This window comes from Ursus americanus, chromosome 14 (assembly GCF_024610735.1).
Source record: "Ursus americanus isolate L20-20 chromosome 14, mUrsAme1.1.p, whole genome shotgun sequence".
NCBI classification, from domain to species: Eukaryota; Metazoa; Chordata; class Mammalia; order Carnivora; family Ursidae; genus Ursus; species Ursus americanus.
In genome coordinates, this window is record NC_142140.1 from 60,057,782 (window position 1) to 60,082,596 (window position 24,815).

At 61.2% G+C, this 24,815-nt stretch overlaps 2 protein-coding genes across 2 annotated transcripts; both read right to left on the reverse strand.

Annotated features, from left to right (window-relative positions):
• Positions 1–3,702: 3,702 nt before the first annotated feature.
• Positions 3,703–11,733, reverse strand: CDC34 (cell division cycle 34, ubiquitin conjugating enzyme). The gene is made up of 5 exons (XM_045800280.2): positions 11,354–11,733; positions 8,423–8,509; positions 8,206–8,303; positions 7,212–7,346; positions 3,703–4,296 (listed from the first exon to the last, which is right to left on the reverse strand). Exons 1-5 carry the CDS (start codon positions 11,528–11,530, stop codon positions 4,083–4,085), a joined length of 711 nt encoding a protein of 236 aa, XP_045656236.1. The 5' UTR covers positions 11,531–11,733; the 3' UTR covers positions 3,703–4,082.
• A 6,166-nt stretch (positions 11,734–17,899) lies between these two features.
• TPGS1 (tubulin polyglutamylase complex subunit 1) lies at positions 17,900–24,815 on the reverse strand. Its single transcript, XM_045800282.2, has 2 exons — positions 24,451–24,815; positions 17,900–18,721 (listed from the first exon to the last, which is right to left on the reverse strand). The coding sequence occupies exons 1-2, from the start codon at positions 24,786–24,788 to the stop codon at positions 18,184–18,186; spliced, it is 876 nt and encodes a 291-aa protein (XP_045656238.1). The 5' UTR covers positions 24,789–24,815; the 3' UTR covers positions 17,900–18,183.

Sequence of the window (24,815 nt, forward strand, 5' to 3'; positions counted from 1 at the left end):
GCCGGTGGTCCTGCTATAGGTGATGGGAAGGGGTTGGTGAGTGGCGGGGTGCAGGGAGGGGAGCAGTGGAGGACGGGAAGGCTGGGGGGATGCGGGCCTGGGGTGCAAGCTACTACCCCTCCCAGCTGCCCCCAGCACCCTGAGTGTCGGGAGGTTTTTCTCCAGACTAGGGGCCAGCTTACGTGCTGGACACCGGGCAGCTGCCGAGGAAGAGCCCCCTCACCAGCCTCAGCGGCTATGTGCTGTGGGCAGTGGGGTCAGGGTGTGGGCGGCGGCCCCTCCCCCGGCTCCTCTCTGGCCAGTCCTCCCCTGTTCCCACCACTGCCCCAGACTCCAGAACATGTGTCCGAAAGTGCCAACCCCGTGGCTGGAGCCCCTGCAGTCCAGTGCCTGGCTCAGAGGTTGACACGTGACCTAGGCTGGGCCTGTCTGTACTGACCCTCGTTACTGCAGAGAAGCAAGCTCTTGCCATGGGACCCGGGGTGCCCGCACTTCCAGAACGGGACAAAGTCTTCCTGACCGTGTGGCTAAGGGGCAAGACGACGGAGCCGAGAGGCAGGCGGGCTCCTTAGGGCCTCACATGAGCACCTGAATCGGGCTGTGCCTGGAACTTCTCAGCTACATGATCCCTTCGGGTCACCTCAGCCAGCTTCATCTGGACCTTTATGGCCGGCCAGCTCCAGGATGGGTTTAGCTGGTGGCTTCACCAAGGCATCAAGGACAGGGTTCCTGCTGGTGAGGTTCCGTGCACCCTCGTGGGCCAGCTCTAGCCCTGTGGCCAGGGGTCACAAGAGACCCAGCTGTGTCCGGCGGAAAGGCACTTTGTCCTAGCCGGTAGCCCTTCTCCAGGGATCCCCGCAGCCTCCCACGACCCCATGACTGGCTTACATCTCTAAGGACCCACCCACTTGGGGTTACAGAGGGAGCAGAGCAGGGCGGGGTCCCTCACAGCTGAGCGAGGTAGCCATCAGCACCCACTGTGGTGTACAAGGCCTGCACCCTCAGCCCTGCACAGGTGCAGGAGACCACATGTGGGCAAGGAGTAGGGGCGGCCAAGCTTATGACCCCGTGATGTGAATCTCAAGTGTGTCGCCTCCTGGGGAGAGAGCCAGGTTAGGGCTGGGTGTCCCGCTCCCCGCCATGACCTTCCTGCTGCACCTGTGAGGCCCCGGACCCCCGGCATGACCACCCCAGCAGTCCCCTCCCCCCACTGCACTTCCTGAGAGGTCTGGGTTGACAGGAGAGGACAATCCCCATCGTGCTCTGTTCCCCAAGGGCCGGCAGAGGGGATGTGGGGTCCCCATGGTGCTCAGGGGGTCTGACCTCTTCCACGGAGCTTTTCCAAAGCAGCTCTCACTCCGCTGGACATGGAGCAATTAGGGCGTCCGCCTGGCTGGTCCCAAGGAAAGAGGAGCCCCCTGAGGAAGAGGGTCACTCGGAGAAGGCTGAGCCGTGCAGCTTTCCTGGGTCAGCAACTTAGTGCACATTCAGAGCCTGAGACCACACAAGCTCGTTCTTTCACAGCGCTGGGGCCAGGAGGCAACGGGCCTCAGGCGGCTGAAGTCCAACTGTGGGCGGGCTGGCTCCCCCGGGGCAGACCCACTTCCTCGCTTTTCCTAATTTTCAGACGCAGATCCTGGGCATGGACATCTCTGGAGCTGTCATTCTGCTGACTGCAGGCCAGGGGACAGTCTGGACAGAACCGGTGCCTGGATCCAGCTGTGCCTAAAACCCGTAGCGTTTCACTCACAGAAGCCAGGGAAATCCCTTCGGCCTGAGTCAGTCGGAGTTGGGCATTTTGTCCTTTGCCACTGACGGAGTCATTATAAGGAAGAGGTGGCTAAAAACAGTGGCTCACAACAGACCGATGAACTCTCCCAGGCACGGGGACTCTGGAAACACGTTACCGCCAATTTCTCGCTTGGTGGCGTCTGGCAAGGGAGGCCAGGAGGCCTGTCTTCCCCCAGGAGGGTGTGTCAGGCCAGGGGTGAGCTCAAGAGAAGCTAGTATTTATAGGGTGTGTTCACAAGTCCATCTAGTTTAACTGCAACCAGCCCAGGAAGTAGGCCCTGACCTAGACAGAGGGTGCCTGGAGTCGACGGCGAGATGCTTTCTGCGTACGGAGAGTACGTCCCAAACACTTCACAGGGAACACACGTACCGCGCCATGTATCTCGAGTAACAGCAATTTAGCTGAAATTTATACCTAACTGGACAGCCCTGTCTCTCTCCTGCCGCTGCCAAAGCTGAGGTCCTCACAGTTGACACCACTTGTCCACAGATCTGTCACAGGACGAGCTGAGCCCTCAGACACCACAGTCAGATCTGGGTGTGCAAAAGCTTCCTTGGCAGACGTGTGCGGGACGGTCCGAGGGGGAACACGACTCCCAGCAAGAGGTGGGGTCGGGTCCCCTCCTCTTGGGTCTGGCTGGGCTCACGCACGCCTGTGTCTGATCCCTTGCAGAAATGGCGTGTGTGGAAATGGCCTTGCTTGCAACCCCACATCCTGGAGCCCGGGCCACCACGCCATGAGGAAGCCCAAGCGGCAGGGGAAGCCGCCCATGGGCGCAGGGTCCACAGAGCCTGGGGGAGGATGCGGAAGATGCTTCCGGGCCACTCAGACACAGCGGGGCAGGGAAAAGCCACCCGGTCCCCGCCCCGCTGTGCCCATCCCCTTCTTGACCGGTACCAGGGGCTCCGAGCACAGGGTGCCAGCCACGTGAGGGGTTCACGGGAAACCCAGCCCCAGCCCAGGAAGCACCTCCAGGCGGGAAGAAGTGAAGGGTCTCCGCACCTGCAGAGTACTTAGAGAGGGCCACACACCCAGGCCCCCACTCAGGAGTCTGGACCCCCTCCCCTGGGTGCCCTGAGGCCTGAATCAGGAGGAGGAGGGAACAGGTGTGGCTGTCAGAGGCCAGACTACTCACGTCAGCTGAGAACACCAGCTGCGAGTCCCATCCTGAGGGGCCCCTCGCTGCTCCAGCACTTCCAGCCCTCTGGGTTTAAGAAAAGCCAGAAACTAAGATGAGTGGGTGGAACCTTCCACGTTAGAAAGCCACCAGACCACGGAGACTCATGGAGAGCTGCGCTCACAGGGCTGAGGGCACACTAGTGGGGCAGGGGAGAGGCCCTGGTGTGCAGGCTGCTGTGGGGTCTGACCGGGTTCACACTGGAGGTCCCGGCCCCTTCTGCCCATCCCTCTCCTGCGTGGGGTCAGCCAGGCCCAGCAATGGTGACCCGTCTGACCCGTGGGGGACCTCGTCCCGATGATGCCATCTGATCCCGAATCTGGGCCACTCTGGACTTGTCAGTTACATGGAAATGAAGCTCCAAGGCCTGGGTGACAGCAGCATGATGCAGGACCCCTTGGGGGTGCCGTGGCCGTAGAGGGGCCGCCTGGGGGCCGAGGCTCAGCACGGAGACTTCTCCCACTCCAAGGCCCTGTGCGGTGGGCATGGGCCAGCAACAGGTGTCCCACCCCAGGCCACCAGAGCATCAGTTTACACAACGGCTTCCTTCTGCCCAGACTCCAGATCCCTGCAGTGCCCTCACCACATCTCCCCGGGCGCTTCCAGGCACCCCACCGCTTGCACCTGGCACGAAGGGTCCCAGGCACGCGGGCACTGCGGGCATCCAGGGGCCTGGTGACAAACGGTTCTCTGCAGTCCTCTGGGGAGGCCAAGGAGAGCTTGGTTCTCTAGCTTCTCATCAAGTCGTTTTATTTAGATTCCAAACAAACCAAAGCAGAGAGAAGAGGTGACCACAAGTGGATCCGTCCACACACGAGCTGGGAGCCCAAGTCTCTGGCTCCAGCCAGCAGGAGCCACGGACAGGTGGGGTCCGGGTCCCTCAGGCCCCTGCCGCCCAGGCCCGCCCCACCTGGTGGGCTCCGAGGGAGGACGAGGCAGGCGGCCCTCCCCTCAGAAGCAGAGGACCCAGGACACACGCAGGAAAGGAGGGCGACACCCGAGAGGAGACCACCCAAGGGGCCAGGCAGCACCCCTCCCGCGAGGCAGTCTCGGCGCCACACAGTCCGGGCCTGCTGAGGTAAGATCTGTAAGTTTATTCTCAGGGTCGCGGTGTCAGGACTCCTCGTTGCCGGAGTCGTCCTCGTCGTCCCCGAAGCAGCTGCCGGCCTCGGCCTCGGGCTCGCCGTCCTCGTAGTAGTCATCGTAGAAGAGGTCTGAGCCCTCGTCGGGCGCCGGGGCCTTGGTCTTCACACAGTACTCGGCCAGCGTGGTGGGCACCTTCACGCCGTCCCGCTCCGCGTCCACCTTGGTCCCCAGGACCTGCTTCCTGGGGGAGAGACGGGCCTGTGGGTTACGGCTCTGTCCCTGTCGGAGTCCCACGGCAGGAGCCCAGCCCGCAGGAGCTCGGATGCCACAGGGAAGGGCCAGGCAGAGCAGGGCCCACGGCACACTGGGGACCCTGGGCCCGCGGAGACGAGCGGTTCTGTAAGACGGTCAGCACACCACGGGAGGCGTGTGGCCACGCTGGCGCGGGACACGGTCACCAGGCGATTCAGCCAGAACTTCCCGCTCCTATGTTCAGTGCCTGGGCCTGCGTGGCACTCACCACACACGGAGGGATGGAGGGACGAAGGGACAGGCGGACGGGGTGGCGGGGTGGGACAGACAAGGAGGGCCAACACTAGGAGGAAAACGGGGCTGCAGGACGCAACCGGCACAGCGCACTGGCTCTCCGGGGACTCACACACAGCACAGCACCGCTCCCGAGACGGGAGTGCTCCCGCCTAGAGCCCAGCATCCCCGCACGAACCACATCCGAAACGGACACTCTGCAGGACCACAGACAACGCACCCGCAGGCAGAGCACGTGGGAACGCGGCTTGGCGGGGAGGGCGGGGGGCGGGAGGCAGAAGCACGCATCACAGCCTCCCTCACGCGGGCGCATGTGAGCGGGCCCACAGGGAGTCTGAAGGGATAAAAACAGTCTGGTTTTAATTTTGGCGCCACGTGGGAGGTGGCTGGGAAAAGAACTGGGACGAGGAGCGGGCCGCGTGGGCAGGACGCTCCCCAGGTGCTGAGTCCCCCAGGGAGGGCCCTGCAGGGCAGCCCCCCGAGGCTCACAGAGCGCCGCCCCGGACAGCAGGGGACCGGCATCCCCTGCAGCAACAGCTAACACTCATTTCCACAAACCAGCTTTCCTGGGACAATGGGGAGGGGCGGGGCAAAGACATGTGGGAAGGGGCCACCCTACAGGCGCAGGGGTCACCTTGGGGCCCTACGTGTGTGGCGTTGGGGGGTAAAACGCACTCGGATCACACGAGCAATACTGCAGAAACTGTTCACAGATTCTGCTCATACGAACCACCACAGAACCAGGAAAAAGGGCCAGATCCATGAGAGAAAGCGGACGCGGTTTCCTCTGAGGGAAGAGAACTAAAATCAGCAGAAAGGGCGACGGCAGGGCAGACGGGGCCCGAAGCGACACGGGGCGTGTGGAGCACAGGGAACAGGGAGGTCGCGGCCCACGGGGAGCCCTGCCGCGCGGGGGGAGCAGCGTGCGTGAGGCCCGCCCGTGTGGATGGGCCTCCAAGGTCAGGCAGAGCAGCAGCGCGGAAGGCCAGGCCGCGAGGAGGTCTCCGGGGCGGTGCTGTGTGCGGGTGTCTGCAGGGCCGCACAAAACGCTACGTGTTAGGTGACCTATTAAGATCACAGGGCTCCCTTTTCGTTTCTACTCGAACACACGTTTCTCTGTCACGAGCGCGTCGCCTCCTCACCCCACGTGAGCTTCTGTAGCTCCGTCTGCGTGAACTGTATCAACCTGAAGTGCACAGCGGTGAGTTCTGACCCACAGGTCCCATGACCCCGCCCCCAGGCTCAGCTGTGCCTCTGAAGTCCTGCCTCCCTGACAGCCACGGGCCTGCACGCTCACTTGGCCGACAGGCCACGGCGGGCCCCGTCCTCGTCTGCAGACGTACACCAGGGTTGTTGGCAGTTTGGCAAACTGAAGCCATCGTGAACATTCATGTGGACGCTGGTGTGGGCGCTGCCCCCACTTCTCTGCAGTAAATACTTAGACCTCGAATGGCGGGGTTGTAGTGCAGCCATGCACACCCCTCACTCATCTTTCCAGGTAAAAGATAAACGACAATGAGTTTTTGGAAAAAACCTAAGGAAGGGTTAAGTTTGTCACGAACAAGTCTGTGAAGCGCATTAGGGAGTAACAATGGACAATGAACACAGAGCAGCTCCCACAATGCAACAAAACAAGGGAGAGAGAAAAGGAGGTCAAGCAGCTCCGGGGCCTGGGCACACAGCCTGTCTGCCCCGGGCCCTAAAGCACGTGCCCACCCTGGTCTGGCACCTGCAGGGCACAGTGTCCATTCTGTAAAAGGGCTTCTTTCCAGTGATGGTCACCTATTTATTCCTAAGGGGAGATCATTGCAAACGACCCAGACGAGACACGGAGGGTTAGTTCTGGCCAATCCCTACATAACACGCTGCTTGTAAATCCAGGAAAAAATCCATTTTCTAGAAAAGAAAGTGATTTTCTAAATACACTAGTATCGCGATCATTTTCTGTCTTTAGAAAATGATTCCAAGTTTCAAAATTACAACACAAATGATGTTCACAGCAAGAGATCACAACGTGGAAAACATACAACGTGATACGTGAAAAATACGTCTCCCCCAAAAGAGAAAATGAAGAAAACGAAGCCGAGGGGGAGCTGGTCCCGGAAGGTCTGGTTATGGAGCGCCTCGATCAGCAGGCCAACCAGCCTCCATCCGCTGGACATGCGTCACGGGGTGAGCAGGAGGCCAGGCTGCCCGGGGCGGGGGAAGACCGCGAGCATCGCCGTGTTCCGGCTGCGAAGCGGCGGCACCGCGGTACGACTGTGCTCAAGTCTGGTGTGGACACTCGGGGGTTCGTGCACGTGCACGCCATCGGGCCTGACCACGTGTGCTCTGAAGGCACAGATACTGTGTCACGCGGCTCAGACGTGGTAAGCTACACATACGTGGCAGACACACGGACCATGTGCTTGCATGACCGGGGTACCTCATGATGCGACAAACAGACAGAACACCTGTTTTCTTAACAAAAGTGGGGTGAAGGGCACAGTGAACAAAGGGAAAGACGGAAGAGCCAGCGCACTGGCCTGAGCCTGGCTGGCCACTCCCAGTGACCGAGTCTCCCTCCTGGGACCACTGCCTGTGGGCAAACCCCAGGCGCGCGGGCCTCACCTGATGATGTCTGTGTACTCCCGGTCCTTGCCTTTGCTCTCTTTCCATTTCCTGTACATCACAGAGGCATCCACGTTGGCCGGTGAGAAGGTGTTAGGTTCGTTGAGGAGCGAGATCACGCTCAGCAGGATGGTCCTGGGGGAGCACGGAGTCAGCAGGTACAGGGCGCTCTCTGACCCCCCCCCCCAAGCCAGAGCATTTGTGGAGACACCCAGAGCCTGGCTCTCAAGCTACTCCTAGGCCCATGTGTCACTGGGAAGCTCCCAGACACCCTGAGGCCAATGCCCCCCTTGGCCCCCAACCCTGCAGGCGACAATTGGTGCTATTAGTTTGTGTCTCAAGCCCCAAGGACAGCAGGGGCTGACTCCTAGCCCATCTTCCCTGCCTGCCGGCACAGGCCCTGGGACAAAACATGTGTGGGCAGCTAAAGCTAGGACCACCTTCGTTCCACATGTCCCCGTTCCAAGACATCCTGCAGGCAAGTGAGTCCCTCCATGCCACCAACTTCTTTATGGTTTGGGCTGGACTAAAGACGTGCAGGCCAGGAGGCAGAGAGGCCAGGCTACTCAGAGTGAGCAGCTCAGCCCTGAGATGGAGGTGCCTGGGCTCTGTGGGGGGACCGAGGAAGGAGGGGAGACCCCAGGGATAGGCGGAGGGATTGTGGGAGAGAAAATATGGACTCGAGAAACCCCAGCGGCTGTTTCCAATGGTGGATGGGGCATGTGGCATTAGGAAATGAGAGGAGAGGACAGCAGAGCTGGCCCAGGGGTCTTTGGGGCCCTCAGCATTGTGGCAGGAGGCCAGTCTGGACAGATTTCACAGTACTGCAGGGAGTCGTGGCCCTGAGAGCGACAGACATGTGTCCTCCCAGATCTGTGTCCCCAGGGCTGGCCAGGCCTGAGGAAGCCCCACAGAAGCAAAGTCGGGGATGCTGCTGGGGGACAGAGGTCCGTCTGTTGAGCAGCCCCTCAAACAAGGCCTGGTCCAGTCTCACCTGACATTCTGGGTGGGGTTCCACCGCTCTGAAGGCAGCTCCCCGCTCTGAGGGTCATCGACGGGGGGGTGGAGGATGGAAATGCATACGTCCCCTGTCTGTGTGGGGACAGGAAGAGGGGTCAGTGCCCACACCACTCACCACTCTCATCAGGCAGTGCAGCGTCTCCCCGATCCCAATACAGAGAGGCTGGGAGGGGCACGCCTGGTGGACTCACCTCATAGATGTTGGGGTGCCACATCTTGGTCAGGAACCGGAAAGCCGGTGGGGAGTACGGATAGTCGATGGGGAACTTGAGGCGTGCCTGGGGAGGGGCAGAGAGCAGAAGGGCTCAGCCAGTGCTGGCCACTGCTTAGGAACTGTGCCCACAAACACGCAAACAAGGATGTCAGCCAGGACAGACGCTCCCACCACAAGAGGGCCGTCTGGACCCTGCCTGTCACCCACGCCCTCCAAGGTCTCCTAGGACTATTCGGAGTCACCTGAGCTTATCTGGGCCCCGACCCTGCTGCTGAAGAGCAACTCTAAGGCCATTCTCAGCCCAGGCCTGTGGGAGGGACCAGGGGCCGGGCCCCAGGGAGCATGGCGGGTTTGTGCCAGCACACAGCTCCCAGCACAGTGGTGGACTCCTGGGCCTCAGTTTCCAGGTTGTGGGGAAGATTAAAATAGATGTGTGTTCACTCAGCAATCACTCCCGACACCTCCGTGGGCCGGGCCCTGTGGGAGGAGATGAGTCAGCGCTGGACGGACAGGCTCTCTGCCCACAAGTGTCCATCACGGGGGGCCAGGAAGGCAGACAGGCAGGTCATGGGGCAGACTGGGGAGAGCCACCTGCCCAGGTGACAGAGCTGCTCACGCCTCAGCAGGTAAAGAAGCTTCGTTTGTTTGTTTAAGCCCCAGTTCCAGACATCCGGATGCCTGGCCTAGGATCCAGGCTCTCAGGGGCGAGCCAGTGTGCTGGGAGCCAAAGCTGGGCACCTGTGCCGCAACTCCCCCAGGCCCATCTTTGGAAAGTCACCCTCCTGGACAGGGGGCACTCAGGGCATTTAGGGGAAGTCCCTCTGTTCTGGGATGACCATGCTGAGGGTTAGGAGGCAGGTAACTTACTGATGACTGCAGAGCAAACCTGGAACTCGGAGCCTGCCCTACAGGTTTCTAAGTGATGGCTCTGAGGGCAGGTGAGGCCTGCTGAGGCCTCCCTGGCACCAAACACCAACCAAATCCCACTGCAGACTGTTTCAAGCATCCCCGGAGAGGACTTTGCCACTGAGCAAACTGAGGCTCAGAGATGTAGAGCACCTTGCCCAAGGACACACAGCAAGTAAGTGGGGAGCCCCTCTCTGGCACCCCCTTCTGTGCACTGCACTGCCCAAAGGCTCACTATGGCTTACGAGGCCAGGCTGGCAAGGAAGACGCTGCGAGAAGTGGTTGGGAAGTGATGCTGGCCCTCAGGTGCCTCCCAGCCCTGCACTTCCACACCTCCTCTTCCCTCCCAGTCACACCTAGACAGCAGGACCACAGTGGGTGGCAAAACCACCCCAGGGCCCACACTGGCTCCCTGGAGGACAGGACCTATGGCAGATGTGTTTGAAATCTGGCAGTGCCCCATCCCCAGTCTTCTTCTCTAGAAAAATGGGATGATCTCCCCCAACGCCAACCTGGAGGATCTACCCACAATCCTCTGCAACCAGTTAGTTAGTGGGCAAAAGTCAGAAATCCACATCTTTTCTTTCCAGACCTACAACCTCACTTAAGAGTACTGGCCTGCCTGGTCTGATGGTGGGACTCCACTACCCTGGCTGTGAGCGGAGCCCTTCTCCTTACAGCGTGAAGCAGACAAAAGAGACTGGGAGAGAGCCCTAGTTAAACTGTTAGGTGATCAACCCCAAATCCATTGCCTGCGTGTCAGAGGAGGCTGGGTTCCCGATGTGGAAGCCAGCCCAGGGCTGTCCACACTCATCCGCCCATCCCACCCTAGCACCAAGGGAACCTCAACTCAGGAATCACCCCCAACTGACCAGGCTGCTCCCTCACGGCCACTGAGCAGGCTCAACTAAAACATTAGCCAAAAATGCAAACACAGACATCTGTCCTGGGAGCACCACCGCCCCTCCCCCACAGCCTAGTCTAGCTGCCGTTTCTGCTCCCCACCCAGGCCTCAGCCAGGGAGAACCTGGCAGGGCTGTACAGCCTTTTGGCAGGCAGGCAGGGGTGGGGGTGTTCCTAGGCCGAGGGCTCATTCCCCACCTCTCATGCACCGAGACCCCCTGCCCTACGACTCTGGCTCAAAGAGCAAAGCCCTGCAATCTGAGAAGAGTCCTCCCAAGGCCACGTCTGGGCTCCAATGGTGAGGTCAAGAAAGCTGCCTGGGTCCTGGCTTCGGTCCTTTGTCACACTAGTCGGAAACACAGCCAGTCCCGAGGACAGCACCCCCTCCCTGCTCCCAGCAACAACAAAAGAAAACTGCTCCGGACCAAACTACTAGAGAACAGAAAAAACGACTCAGAGGGTGAGATCTGAGCCCCAAGCGGCCACCTGCTTGGCGGTGGAACCGGAGAAAAGCCAGTTGTGGCGAGAGAGGGGCCCAGGGTCCACCAGGGCGGTCTCTGCGGTGTGGCTCCCAGGACAAAGTGGACGGTGGCCGTGACAAGTCCAGCTTCAACCTTCCCGAGAGAACAGGTTACATAAAGCTCGGGATGAAGCCAAGAGGGCCTGGCCCGCTGCTATCGGCAAGGGTGGCCGCGTTCCAAGCAGGCCCCAGCTGGCAAGGCCCCATATGGGCCTTTGTTGGAACCCCAGCAAGCGGCGGAGCAGGCCCCCCCGCCCCGGCTGGCCTCCCTCCCTCTCGCCCCCAACCCCGCGCTCCCCAACAATAGGGCTTGCTGGGGCTGGGGAGGCTCTTTGTCTCCTCCGGGCAAGGGGCGGGGAAGGCAGCTGAGGGCACGGGTCGGCCAGGGGCTGAGGCAAACAAGAGCCCCACACCCGAACCAACAGGCAGCGCCCCCAGGGCTCCTCTCTGGGGGGTCTCGGAGACTGGCTGGGAAAGCGGGGCCCTGCAGCTGCTTTCAGGGGCCGGACGGACAGAGAGGGGGACCGCCCGAGGGGAGAGGGGCCTGATGGGAACCAGGACCGCGAGCCGCGGGCTCACCTTGAAGTAGCCGCCCTCGTAGTAGGTGTTGGGGGGCCCGAAGATGGCCACCTCCCAGTTGTACAGGTCACCCTCGTCCACCAGAGTCACCCGGAAGCCCTCCACTGGCTCCTCCTGCAGCCCCTTGAGCTCGAGCAGCAGCGCCTTCTGCGAACTGGGCACCAGCGGCCGGGCCATGGCGGCGGCGGCGGCGGGGCCCGGGGTCGGGGGCGCGCTGGGCCGCGGGGCCGCCGCGGAGACGCGGGACGGGCCGGGCCGCGCGCCGGCCGGGGGGGCGCCGGGGCCGGGGCCGCCGCCGCCGCCTTCCTCCTCTACGCCGCCGCCGCCGCCGCTCGGGACCCCTGGGCGCTCCACTCGCTCTGGCGCCGCCGCCCGCCCGGCGCTCGCCTCGGCCTGGCCCGCGCGCCCCGCCCCGCGCTGCGCCTGCGCCCCGCTGCCGGCCCCCGCCCGCGCCTGCGCGCCGCGGCGGGGCCCGGATTGAGCCTGCGCGCCCGCCCGCGGGGCACGCCGGGAAGTGGAGTCCCCGCCCCCGGCCTCCCGAGCGCGCAGGCGCGACCGCCGGGAGGGAGGGGGCCGAGCGCGCAGGCGCCTTGGCGCTTCCGACCCCCGGGAGGCCGCCGCCGCCCCCCGCTCGGACGAGCACCCCGGATACCTGTGCGCGGGGAGGCGGGCAGGGCTGGGCTGCGTCGCCCCGGCACGGGCCGCTGGGCTTTTGGGGTCTTTTTTATGACGTCCCAGCGCGGGGTGGGGCCGGGGGCGGGGAATTGGGGAGCCGGGCCGGGGGCGGGTCGGGGCGGGGTCCTATGGCCCGGGCGGGGCGGATGCGGGCGGATTCCCTGCTCCGGTGGATCTGGGCGAGCGGAAAGGGAGGGTAGGTGGGCAGTGGGGAGGCGGGAGGTCGGGCTGCGACCCCGGCGCCTGGCGTCCGCACACCGGGTCCTCGACGGGCAGTGCCTCTGTTTCCCGTCCGAGGAGCTGAGAGTAGGGCCTGGGGCGCGGTGCGAAGGCCCCGCGAGCTTAGTGCGGGACCCGAGGCGGAGGCGAGGAGTAACCGCCCTGTTGGATTCAGCCCGACGAGACGCCCTCCGCAGAGAAGCTGGGGAGATTCGCGTACCCGCGTTTAGCTTTCGTTCGGCAGCAGTGATCCGCACCCGTCCCGCCGAACCCCAGACTGAGTCCCACCCTCGGACGAGCCCTAGTCTCCCCGGCTCTCCCTTCCCCCCCCCCGACGGCGCCTGGGCTCAGACCTGCCTGGTGCTCGGCCTAGACACACGTCCCCCTTGCCAGGACCCTTGGGCGTGAGAGTTGAGCGTGGCGCCCCGGCCTCCGCCCTCCACATCTTGGGGGGACAGCTCCCTGTGAGGGTGGGCGCTAGTGGCGTGGTGCTGTTCCGGCCGGCGTCAGGGCAGCCCACAGCTGCAGCGCCTTGGGTTGTGCCCAGGGGACCCCCTCCTCCAGGTGCCCCAACACCTGCCACCTGGTCGTGGCCCAGCTGAGGACGGGTCGGTAAACCTGTCTGGGGCAAGGAAAGCAACATTTTGACTAGGGTAGAGGGATGGAGGGCTCTGAGGAAGAGCCCTGGGCGGAGCAGCGGCTTCCAATGGCTGCCCCAAGGCTGGGCCCCTGACTTTCTCACCTCTGCCCTGCACCTTTGGGACCCGGAGCAGGCCCCTCAACTGTAAAAAGGACTGTGTGCCCTTTCCCAAGTGTTTCCAGGTGTCCTGACCCTGTCTGGCTAGAGCCCCAACGTCAGCAGTGGCATGTGGCAGCTTGTCGGCAAATAGCAATTAGAACTAATCATGGTTCTTCCAGAGAGGTTTCCCAGGATCCCCCTCTATCAGCCCCACATCGCCACAAAGCCCTGGGTGGGTGGGCTGGTTATGGAAAGGTAAAGGGAGGCACTGGCTTGTGGCTGCTCCAGCAGGAGCCGCATGGGGCCTCATCCCCCAGGAAAGCCGGAAATAATCCTGGAGTGCTGGTCCTCTAGGCCTTCTGCCTGCCTGTTTTCTGCCCGCAGCACCTCCGTTTTCTCTTGGGGGCTTCGCATCTCAGTCTAAGGTTCAAATTGGACTGACCTGCAAACCCTGGCTGGAGGGATGGGTCACCTGGTCAGAGCACTCCACGCCCCCTGCTGCCAGGGGTGGGTTTAGGAACAGCATGTGGCTCAGCCCCGTAATGAGCAGGTCTGGAACTTTGAGAACACGGGGCTCAGGTGGCTGAGCTGGGAGGACCTGGGCCTGGAGTAATGGGACCATCTCATCACCACGAGCCCTACGAACCAAGCTGGCACTCAGGCAACCTGAGTCGATGCACGAGGAAGTGCCGATGACCCTGTGTGCGCTCCTGGATCCAGCCAGGCTGACCTCCCCTGAATGCTCCAAAGGTGCAAACCGATCAGTTCTTTGTGTTCTTATGAAGCTAGTTTGACCTTCCATCCTTGGCCTTCTGTCACACGTCACCAAAGAGCCCTGCATTCAGATCTAAGTTCTGCCACCACCTTGGAAATGGTCCTTGAATGCTAAGCCGGGACAGTTTCTGTATCTGTAAGATGAGTTACAGGAGAGGATACTCGAAAAGTTCTTAGATGTCATGGAGAGGTACACAATACCGTGTGGCTGCAATTATGCTGGTTGAGAAGGAAGACATGATTTCAGGAGGCAGGGGCTGCAGGAGTCAAGTAAAAGGGTGCACAGGGCACAATGTGGCCCTTGAGGGCAGGGGGACCTGGAGGCCAAACACAAAGTCTTCGGGCCTAGTGTGCTCTGGATGCAGTAGAACTGGCTTCAAGAACTGGCTGTACCATCTTGGGCCGGGTACTGTGGTAGAGAATAATGCCCCCCATAGCCGTCCACATCCTAATCTCAGCCTGTGAATATGTTACTTTACAGGACAAAACGGACTTTGCAGATGAGATTAAGAATCTTGAGATGGGAAGGGATACCTGGCTGGCTCAGTCCGTAGAGCGTGCAACTCTTTTTATGTTTTAAAAAAAGATTTTATTTATTTGAGAGAGAGAGATTGAGAGAGTGGCACAGGGAGAGGGTGAAGCAGTCTCCCCACTGGGCAGGGACCCTGGGATCATGACCTCAGCTGAACTCAGACCTTAATCGACTGAGCCACCCACGTGCCCCGAGCATGCAACTCTTGATCTCAGGGTCCTGAGTTCAGGCCCCACGTTGGGTATAGAGCTAACACCAATCAATCAATCAATAAATAAATAAATAAATAACTTTTAAGAAATCTTGAGATAGGGAGATTATTTTGGGTGATGCAGGTGGGCCCTGTGCAATCCACCTGACTCGTGGTCAGAATCAGAGAGATGGGCAGACCCTGTACTGCTGGTGGTGAGGATGGAGGGGGGGCCCACGAGCCAGGGATCAGCACCTCTGGAAGCAGGGTGAGGGGCAGGAGCCGGGTCTCCCGGGGCCCCGGGGGGAACCAGCCCTGCCCACACCCGGGTTTTAGGACTTCGGACCCCAGAGCTGTCAGGGGTTCAGTGTGTGTGGTTTAAGCCACTGTTTTGTTACAATAGCCATAGGAATTGAATACACTTACGTTTATGACCTTCAGATTCTTCCACTGGAAAATTGATTGATTTGTGACCTTCTATGCACAAATGAGCCGGTGGGGATGCAGCAGTGAACACAGCTAGCAAAAACCCCTCACCCCTGGGAACTAGGGAGAGAGGTCATAAACAAGCAGGTCAATGTAAGTAGCAACCATAGCTGGGAAGACAATGCACGGTGAGCATTAGCAGTGGGGGGTGGGCGTTGGAGCCTCATTTTGGATCGTGGTACGCGGGGTGTCTCTCAGGAGGGGGCATTTGAGCAGAAGTCAGAGTGGAGTAAGGAAGCGAGCCCCGTGGGTCTTGAGGAACAGTGTGACAGAAAGAGGGAATCCCATGTACAAAGGCCCTGCGGTTGGAGACCAGTGTGCCTGAGGCAGGGTGAGGGGAAAAGAAGCTGGGACGTCTCCTGGGTCCGCTTTCTTGAGTGCTGGCTTTGTTCACAGGACTTGTGATGATCAAATTCAGGCCCAGGGCCTCCCAGGTCAGGCACCTTAGAAGAAAATCCCAGGGCTGCCCCTCATTGGCCATGCGGGAGTCATCTTGAGGACAGGGTGCCTGGAGCACTCGGATTGGCTGGTGGGTCAGCCAGGTGGGCTGGACCAGTGTGCAGGAAGCGTGCATAGGATGAAGCTGTGAAGGGTAACCAACAGGATGCTGAAAAGGGCCCGCTGAGGGGGCAGGAGGAGGCATCTGGCCAGCCCTCCAGACCTGGGTGGCCTGGGAGCTTCTGGGGAGGCTACAAACTCCAGGGGAGCCCCGGGTTTGGGAGGCTGACTGGAGGGTTGGTCCTGGATATGGCAGGTTTGGGATGTCCTTGGGACGTCCCCAGAAGACAGCCGGCCCGCGGTTGGCTCTTGAGGGCAGGGCAAGGGGCCCAAACTGTGAATTTGAGAATCCTTGGCGTCCAGGCAGTAATTGAAGCCATGGGCTGGTGAGGTGCCGAGTGAGGAGGACGCATGAGGAGAGAGGAGAGCCGGGAGACCATGTTCCCCCAGGGAAGCTGAGATAGGAGGAGCTTTCCGGGGCATGTGGGGAAACCACTGTGGGACAGGTGCATTTGGAGAGCGGGGAAGAGGGTGCTGCCAGAAGGGGGAGGTTTGTAGTGTTTCATGGTCCACACTGCTGAGGGGTCAGTGTCGGGTAAGGAGGTCATGTAGCTTCCCAGGACTCTGTTGGCTGACAGAAGTCAAGCCAGGATCATGACAAACGGAACTTCTGGACCCAAGACCAAGCAGCCAGGCGACCCAGGGAGGCTGTGGGAGGAAGCTGGGTGAAGCAGGGGAAGTGTTCCTGACTGGGGTTGGCCTCAGACTGACCCCGGGGGCCCTGGAACATGAGCTGCCCTACAGTTACTTCCATCTGGGGTGAGGGGGCTGGCTTCTATACGCCCCGGTCAGTCCTCACTCCTTGGCAGCCCCTGCCCCACAAGGAGGGGCAGAGCCTCCCGGCCTGTGTGCCTCCCCGCCGCCGGGCAGCCCCGGAGACACCCGCTGCGCATGGCCCACCCTGGCTTCCTGTGAGGAGGAGGGAGTGACCACCCCAGGAACCGCGGAGCTGACCAGAGGTGGCCTTGGCCCCTGAGTCCCCTGGGAGCTGCCTGCCTGTGTCCCTGTCTTGGCTTCCGGGACAGTTGTGCACGTGACACAGATGGTACCCCTGTCTGCAGGCCCCGCGTGGGCAGGCCCGCCCCCCACATGCTCCCCGCTGCGGTCCGGCCCCGTGGCAGCCACGCTGCATGCACGTCTGGTGCATCTCCTGTGTGGGGCCCACGACAGACTAGAATTGTGACAGCCACTACGTGGTGAGCTCTTTGTGGCTGAAAACAATAATTTGTTTAGTTCATGAGTCTGCAAAGCAGGAGCTGCCCGTCACCTGGTCTTCCTCGCAACATGGCTGCTGGGTGAGTCAGTGAGCACCTGGTGGCAGTGGCATGTGCCACCTTTTGTGACCTCGCCATGGAAATCATGTAATGTCACAAAAGCCACTCAAGTTCAAGGAAAGGGAATGCAGGTTCCAGGTCTTCCAAGGGGGAGTGCGGAAAGTTCTGGAAGACCGTGTGGGAACAGAAACATTGCTGTGGTTGTTCTTGGAAAACAGTCAGCAGCCACAGCTCCCCGGTTCCGATTGCCTGGCCTGTGCTGGGAGTAGTAGGTACTGGGAAATGGGGAGAAAGAGGGTCCCTGCCAGCCGTAGCTTGTAAAGGGTTTAAACTCTCCTTCCACAGGGTCTCCCTCCCTCAGAACCGCGGCTGTCCTGGGTCCCCTTTACCGGAGCTGGAGGCAGAGCCGGGAGAGAGAAGTCACTGGCCAATAATCATTGTGAGCTGGGAAGCTGAGCCTGGACTCCCTCCTCCTGCTTCCAGTGGGATTCCTTGTGGAAGAGGCAACCCCCTTGGAGGGGAGGAGGGAGGCCCAGTGGGTGCCCAGTGAAGAGTGCCTGGACCAAGGTCACAGGTGCGAGTGCATTCAGGGTGGGCCGATGGCAGGTGCTGGAAATGGTGTGGTGTGTGGGTTCCGGAGCAGGCCCCTTGCTGGTAGGCGGACCCTTCACCTCTCTGGGCCTCGATTTCCCCGTCTGCCAAACTTGGGTAGTCATTTACCTTCCTCAGAGGGTACGTAAGACCTCTCAGGGCTCAAGTGTTGGCTGTTTCCACTGTCACGGTCGTGATTACCTACCCCGCTGATCTCTTCCTTTGACAGCTGGGGCACCTGAGGCCCAGGGTGGAAGTACTTGGTGGGGCACTTGTGGAGGGCAGGGCTTCCTGGGCCTCAGGGCTGTGGGTCCAGGGCATCTCACTGGGCACCCAGGCGCCCTCCGCTTCCATAAAGCGGAGTCCTGGGGCGCCCTGGCATTTCCAGGCAGCAAGCCTTGCCCCCGAGAAGCACTGGGACGTGCTGGGCTGGCCTGCTGAGGCTGGAGCAGAGAAGCATTTCTGCAGACACGGGGACGAGGGTAGGGGAGCACACAGGCACTCCAGGTCAGCCTGGAGAACAGACTTTATTACTGCTGAGAAGGGCCTTTGCGGGGGTGTGGGGAGGGGGTGCCCACTCCCTGGGACCCTTGGCCTCCCCTCTGAAGGGGCTGGGGCATGATTCCAGGTTGGAAGGTGGGTGTGGGGAGGACTCCCTGCACCCCCCCTGCATGCAGGGTCCCTCCAGTCCCCGTCCCGGACCCGTGTTCTGCCCAGGAGCAGGTGGCTACGACCTTGCAGTACCTCGGGCTGTGTGTGTGGAGGAGGGGGCCGGTCAGGTGTGCGGGGGGCTCAGGCCACTGGCTTGACCTTGGCGATGAAGAGGGCAGCAGCCTTTTCCAGGAACTCCTCCCGGGTCATTGGGGAGCTGGGCCGCCGAGCCACCAGGGCACGGTCCATGGCCAGTGCCAGACTGTCGGGGCCCAGGCGCGAGCCAGCCTCCAGGAAGCGGGCAGGCACAGCAGCGGCGTCACTGGCCTGCAGGGCCCCCTCCAGGGTGTCCAGCACAGCCTGGCCCACGCGTCGGTCAGCCACCGCCAGGGCAGGGTCCTCCAGCAGCTGGTAGAGGGCGCTGGCCCGTGCCACGAACTCCAGCAGCACAAAGCAGGTGAGCATGCCGGCGCGGAAGACGTCCAGCGGCACGGCCTCGTGGTCCCGGCACTGGATCTTGTGCAGAAGGGGCGCCACGACCTCCTCAGGGGCCTCCCCGTCCCGGCAGATGCGTTTGAGCAGCTCACTGTAGGTTCGCCCGTCCAGCCCGGGCTTCTTCTTGCGCCCACTGGCGCTCAGGCACTCGTAGGCCACGCTGACGTTGTTGTTGAAGGCTGTCCTGTAGGAGGATGGGGGCGTTGGGCCAGCCAGACGGAGCCCAGCACAGCCCCTGGCCCCCTCACCCACCTGCCAGCCCCAACCTCCCGTCCCCTTCTGTCCTCCTCCAACACACCAGGCCTGGTGGGGCCCCAGGGCCTTTGTACAGGCTGTGTCCTTTGCCTGGAGTGCCCTTCCCCCAGGTCTCTCCATGGCTCCTCCAGCTCCTCTGAGTCTTTGCTCAAGTGTCACCTTTTCAGTGCCCTCCAGCCCCCCAACTCCTGCCTCCTCTACTTTTCTTCGTGGCAGTTACCACCATCTGACTTAGTGTAAGATGTCCTCAGGATGAGTTTCATGTCTTCCGGAATGTCAGCCCGGGAGCCCACGTCCGGGAGTCTACCTGTCAGTCACACACAGCCCCTAGTGCCCAGAACACTGCCTGGCACCCAGCAGGGGGTGTGTAACACCTGCTGAGTCTGCCGATGGGCATTGCCCTGTGGGGCTCTCCCACTGCCCCCCCAGCAATGCCGCTTACACTTACAGGGTGGTCACTCCTGACATTTAATGTGCATTCACTTATTTCACACTCCCACAGCCCCACTGGCCGGGAGTCAGCAAACTACACCCATGGGTCGTATCTGGCTCACCGCCTAGTTTGTAAATAAAGTTTTATTGGCACATGGCCTCATCCATCCATTGACTTGCCGCCAGTGGTTGCTTTCTTGCTGCAAAGGCAGAGCTGAATGGTTGTAACAGGGATTGACCCACAAAACTGAAAATACGACCTGTTCTTGTGCGGGAAAGTCTGCCGACCCTGCTGTCTGCTAGGAGGCGGGCACGATTCTTTGCCCCACGAGGAGCCCGAGAGGCTCTACCACATGGCCTGTCTGTGCTGCGAGCTTCATGAGCAGATTCAGGGAGCATGGCGGTGAAGCGTGGGCTGCAGGGCGAGCCTGGGTGGCTGGCTAACCCCCGTCTCACTCCCTCACTGGACTGGCAGCCTAGTGCTAGTGCGTAGCTGGCGGCCCTTTAGCATTTCCACCATGACCATTAGGCAGCGAGGCTCAGTGGGGGCTCACAGTCGGGCCAAGGGTCCCAGAGAGGAGGGGGCAAGCCAACCCTTCCTGGGAGCTTGGCCCCACGGTGAGGGGAGAAACACATTGTGGCTCCAATCACCTGTGTGACCCGGGCACACTGTCTCACCTTTCTGTGGGCCAGCACGCCGCAGGTGCCCAGTACCCGCTGGCCATCGCTGCTGCCCAGCGCGGGGCTCATGGGTGCACGTGCTGACCCAGTGAGCTCTGTGGATCGGAGGAGGAAACCGCGGCCCAGACGTACAGGAACAGTAACCTGGGGGGGGGGGTCTCCCTCCCAGCTGGGACTCAAGTCTCGGTCTGTCCGGCTATAAAACCCTTTTTCTTCTCATGCGTTGGGCCCCCACGATGTGCTGGGACTTGTGGTCAGTGAGACCACCACAGTGAAGCGCTCTCGCTCCGTAAGCACTCACTCCTGTTACCCCCACCGCCACCCACGTTAGCTGGCTGATGCCTCAAACCAACTCTGCGGGAGCTTTGAACCTTACTTCCCTTCAGCAGGAGGGTGGGAGGTCTGCTGTGGACAAATGTGGTGGCCACCAATGCCTCTCTCAGCTACCCACCCCTGCGTAACAATCACCCCAAACCCAGCAGCTGAAAATGGTGCAGACCTTTAGAGTATCACAGGCTCTGTGGGTCAGAACTCGGTGGTGGCTCAGGGTCTGCCCATCTACTAAAGGCTCACATGCCTGGGCCTCAGTCCCCCAGCCCGTGGCATCTCCAGAGCCCTCCCCACATGATGGCCGTGCCCCAGCATGGGAGACAGAGGCCGCTGCCCGCCACGCTGCCATGCCCGATGGGGGTGCAGGCCGGCCCCATGTGTTGTGGGAGGTGAGGACTGGGAGGCCTCCTCAAGGCTGGCCACCCCTCTGAAGTGAAGATGAGCCACAGGACTTGGTTCCACCAAGAGATGGGCGTGGAAGCCACATGTGGTCCACTTCCGAGGCAAGTTTTGAGAGCTGCAGCAAGTCCCCGGGGTCCACTCCCCATTGCCATGCTTGGGTAAACTCCCAGCCCCTTGTGGCCTCTGCCTCCCGCTGTGGGAAGCAGCCCTTTGTGTCAGGGCCGCGGAAGTCTCGGAGCTGTTTGTTACTGCCACATAACGCGGCATGTCCTGACTGGTGCGAACACGACCCACGATGCCTCTTCTCCAGCAACCTGGTCAGCCCGCCAGGTGAGCGAATTCCCTCCTCCCTAGAGGCTGGAGCCTGGCGGGCAGGACCCTGGTGCTGTTTGGTTCCCGTGTTCACTGGCGCTCTGTCCCTGGCTCCCATCCGGACCTGCACTTGGGTGCTGGTCACTGGAGAGTGAGGGTCCCAATCCTTGCCTCTCAGGGTTCTCAGGAGGACGGAAGGATGGAAGTCACGCCAAGTACTTAAAACAGGGCCTGGCACATGGGAGGGGTCCCTCCTGCACTCAGCGTTAGCTGTGACCCGGGTGGGACTCAGCGGGCTGCCCACATGCCATTTGTCTCACAGTCCTGGCCTCATGGGACAGGAAGACATGGAGAGGGGTCATCACAGCCCTGAGAGATCGGGGCTGACGGGAAAGATGCTGAGGAAGGTGATACCTGACCCCTAGGCCGCTGGCCACGTGTCTGCAGCTACCTGGGGACTCCCAGGCAGCTCCCGGCGGCCACCACAGGGCACCCACGCTGTCTGCTGGGTGGTTGGGCTCTGGGACTCGGCTTCCCCGTTTGTGACACAGGGACTGGGCTCGCACCGAGGGCTCCACCGTACCAGCTCCGACCCAGAGCACTAGCGTTGGGCATTTGCTTAAGTAATACCTACGTGAGTGTGTATAGAATATTTCCAGAACGAGACATGGAAACTTTTCACTTTAGACCAGGGGTTCTCCGTGGGGTTATTCTGTCCCTGGGTGACTCTTGGTGAGATCTGGGGACACTTTTGGGTGTCATCACTGGGTGGGTGGAGGCCAGGGAGGCTGCTCGGCACCCTGCAGTGCCCGGGATGGCCTGAGCCAGAGAGCGCGCTGAGGAGGGGCACTCTGGCTGTTACTACTAGCAATGTGGTGGCTCAGAGGCCTTGGGGGTGGGGGGCCACGCTGTCCAAACTGGACTCTGGCTCTGCGCTTAGTGGCCATGCAGCCCTCAGCAAGTCTCATAAACATGGTTTTTATGCCCTCGGGGCCTTGAGGCTGGACCCCACGGCCACCATCTCCAGTCCCGGAGGCCAACACTTCTGATCCACACGACGGAGGAAAAGGGGATTTTGGATGACTTCTCCCCAAATCTTTCATGCTGATGAGGCCCTCAAGAACAGCTCCACGATGGCCCAGTCAGCCACTCAACGTCGGAGGGGGCACCTGCTTCCCACACTGGGACTTGCCTGGCCTGGCTTCTGCTTTTGGCCCGTCAGCCTGGGTTCAGGGCTCCTGACGGGGACCCTGTCTTCTGAGCTAGCCACTGGCTCCATGTCTGGGGACAGCAGGTGAGCCCAGGGGCTCAGGTATGTCTGCCACGAGCGCCCACCACTCCCCACGTTCACTCTACCCTCTGCGCCCCTGCAGCTCCGAAGTGCCTCCAGCCAACGGGTCCAACACCCCTGCAGTGCAGTGATCCGAGTCCCCCCAAGATGCATGTCAATCTGGAACCTGTGAGGGTGACCTTATTTGGAAATAGGGTCTTTGCAGATGTAATTAGTTCAGGATCTGGGGATGAGATGAGGTAGCCCTAAATCCAAGAAGAGAAAGAAAAAGACACAGAGACACAGAGGAGGACACTGGAGCCATGCGGCCACATGCCAAGGGACACGTGGAGCCCCCAGGAGCTGGGAGAGCTGGAGAGCTGGGAGGGACCCTCCCCTGGAGTCTCCAGGGGGAGCGCAGCCCTGCGACACCTTGATCTCAGATTTCTCTCTCCTTTTTTTTTTTTTTTAAGATTTTAAGTAATCTCTACACCCAACATAGGGCTTGAACTTACAACCCGGAGATCAAGAGTCACATGCTCTTCCAACTCAGTCAGCCGAGCGCCCCAAATTTCTGTTATTTTAAGCCACCAAGTTCGTGGTAATCAGCCACAGGACATGAATACAGGTCTCCTGGCCCTAAATCCAACAGACACTTGGCAGCCCTCATCTATGGGCCATTGGACACGGGACTGCCGCCAGCCCACAGGGTGCCTCTGTGTGAATTAGGAAACAACTCTGCAAAAAGCCTTCACAGGCATATCCTCGTTTGGGACTGTCTATAGGTGAGTGGCTCGTGAGGACAACCGTACATGGTGGCCCGGCCACTGACGACTTTTCCCCTTCGGAAGATGTCCCACGATGCCATTTTCTTCCAGTTCCCTCCTTCATGTCTGGTTGGCCTGATCATGCTTTTTCGTGGCTTCTCCAAGGCTGGGGCTCCTCAGGGTTGAGTCCTCAGCTCTTCTTGGTTCTCCTGAAGCCTTCACAACCCCTCCCAGCTGACAGCCTCCTGTCCCACTTGCAGACCCACCTGTCCACCCTTCAGCTGCAAGGTTCTACCAGCCGCCCGACTTAACAGTACCCAAGCAACCCTGGAAACTTGCCCCAAATCAGCAACCTCCCGTCTCAGTGGATGGCCCCATGGACGACCTAGGACCGTCTCTGCATACTTCCTTCCCACCCTTGCCCCTGCAAACCCAGCAGCTCGACTTTCAGAGCACATGGATGTTCTGCTCAGATGCCCACCCTCCACACCCCTTCCTATACCTGGGATCCCTCCCCAGCTTCCCAGTGCTGTCCTGTGGCTCTCTTGGGAGGGCTGCCCAAAGGTGGGCAGGTGCTGGAAGCACAGGGGAGAATCCCCTGAGGATCACGCTGGAATGTTCTCTTTCTTGGTTTCCTCTCCCTTCCTGGGTTCTCCCAGGAGCACTCCCTTATAACATTACCCACACGTGAATGCCGGCTTCAGGTTCTGCTTCTAGCGACCCCTCCCCACCAGCCAAGACCCAGCCCACCCACATCCAGTCACGACCTCACCTGGTTGATGTTGCATGTCAAAAAGGTGTTCAATCCATCTGATGTGGACCATTCATTCAATACATATTCCTCAACCACTTTCCGTGGGCTCAGAACTGTTGGGGTGGGGGCACGAGTAGGGGGCAGGCGCCATCCCCACCCCTCAACCATGCTTCAGCCTTCCCGTGGCTGTGGGTCCCACACCAAAGCTCTACGGCCCCCAGGCCAGTGCACCTGCCCGCCTCTGCCTGCAGCCCCTTTCCCTGGGCGTGAAGCAGGCCTCTTTTTGGACACCCCTCCTGCCCGCTTGAAGTTGCCTCCGGGGGTACGGGCGTTCTCTATTTTCACGGCCGGGCCCTGTAAATATCCACTTTCTGGCTTAACGGATGGGGATGCAACGACGCTAGTAACAAGGCATTTAGAAAAAACCGAGTTTGGAAGGACCCGGCTCGGAGGTCTAGCTCGGTGACTTTGGGTCCTCTCTGGGCTCCGTGATTTTTAAAAGTGGGGTGGGCTGCAAGGGGAAACTCAGCACCTGCAGAAAGGCATCACTACAGACAGAGCCGGCCAGAACTGCAGGGGCCAGCGCCCCGCGGTCCGGGTCCACCCCGCGCCCGGATGCGTGCGGACTACAGTGCCCAGCATGCCCGCGGGCAGCACGCTGGGGCTGCAGGTCCGCCGCTGCCCTGTCCCGCCCCAGCCCGGCCCCGCACCTCTGGGAGTGGTGAGCCAAGCGAAGGTGCCACAGCGCACGGCCCAGGCGCTGCTGCTGCAGCAGGAGCTGGCCCGGGGGCTCCCCGGCGCCGCCGTTTGTAGGCGAGCGCAGGCCCATGTTCTCGAAGTAGTGCGCCAGGAAGGCGATCGGCTCCTCAGGCCGCGCCTCCAGCACCTTCAGCAGGGCCGCGCGCAGCATCTCCGTCACGCCGACCTGCCGCAGGAAGTCCTCCTCACTCTCGGCCGTTGCTGCTGCTCGGGACACCGCCGGCCGGCTGCTGTCGGCGAAACTGGCCGCCGGAGCCACGGCCGGCCGACGCTTCTCCACTGCCGCCATCTTCGTTGAGGGCAGCGGGACCGGAAG

What these genes read in the sequence shown, in the direction of transcription:
- CDC34 (XM_045800280.2), bottom strand. Translation starts at nt 11,530, where the DNA reads ATGGCCCGGCCGCTGGTGCCCAGTTCGCAGAAGGCGCTGCTGCTCGAG. An exon ending in GGCACCCCAACATCTATGAG is followed by an intron (nt 8,304 to 8,422) that starts GTGAGTCCACCA and finishes GTCCCCACACAG; the next exon opens with ACAGGGGACGTATGCATTTC. An exon ending in AACCCCACCCAGAATGTCAG is followed by an intron (nt 7,347 to 8,205) that starts GTGAGACTGGAC and finishes GTGCTCCCCCAG; the next exon opens with GACCATCCTGCTGAGCGTGA.
- TPGS1 (XM_045800282.2), bottom strand. Translation starts at nt 24,788, where the DNA reads ATGGCGGCAGTGGAGAAGCGTCGGCCGGCCGTGGCTCCGGCGGCCAGT. An exon ending in TTGGCTCACCACTCCCAGAG is followed by an intron (nt 18,722 to 24,450) that starts GTGCGGGGCCGG and finishes ATCCTCCTACAG; the next exon opens with GACAGCCTTCAACAACAACG.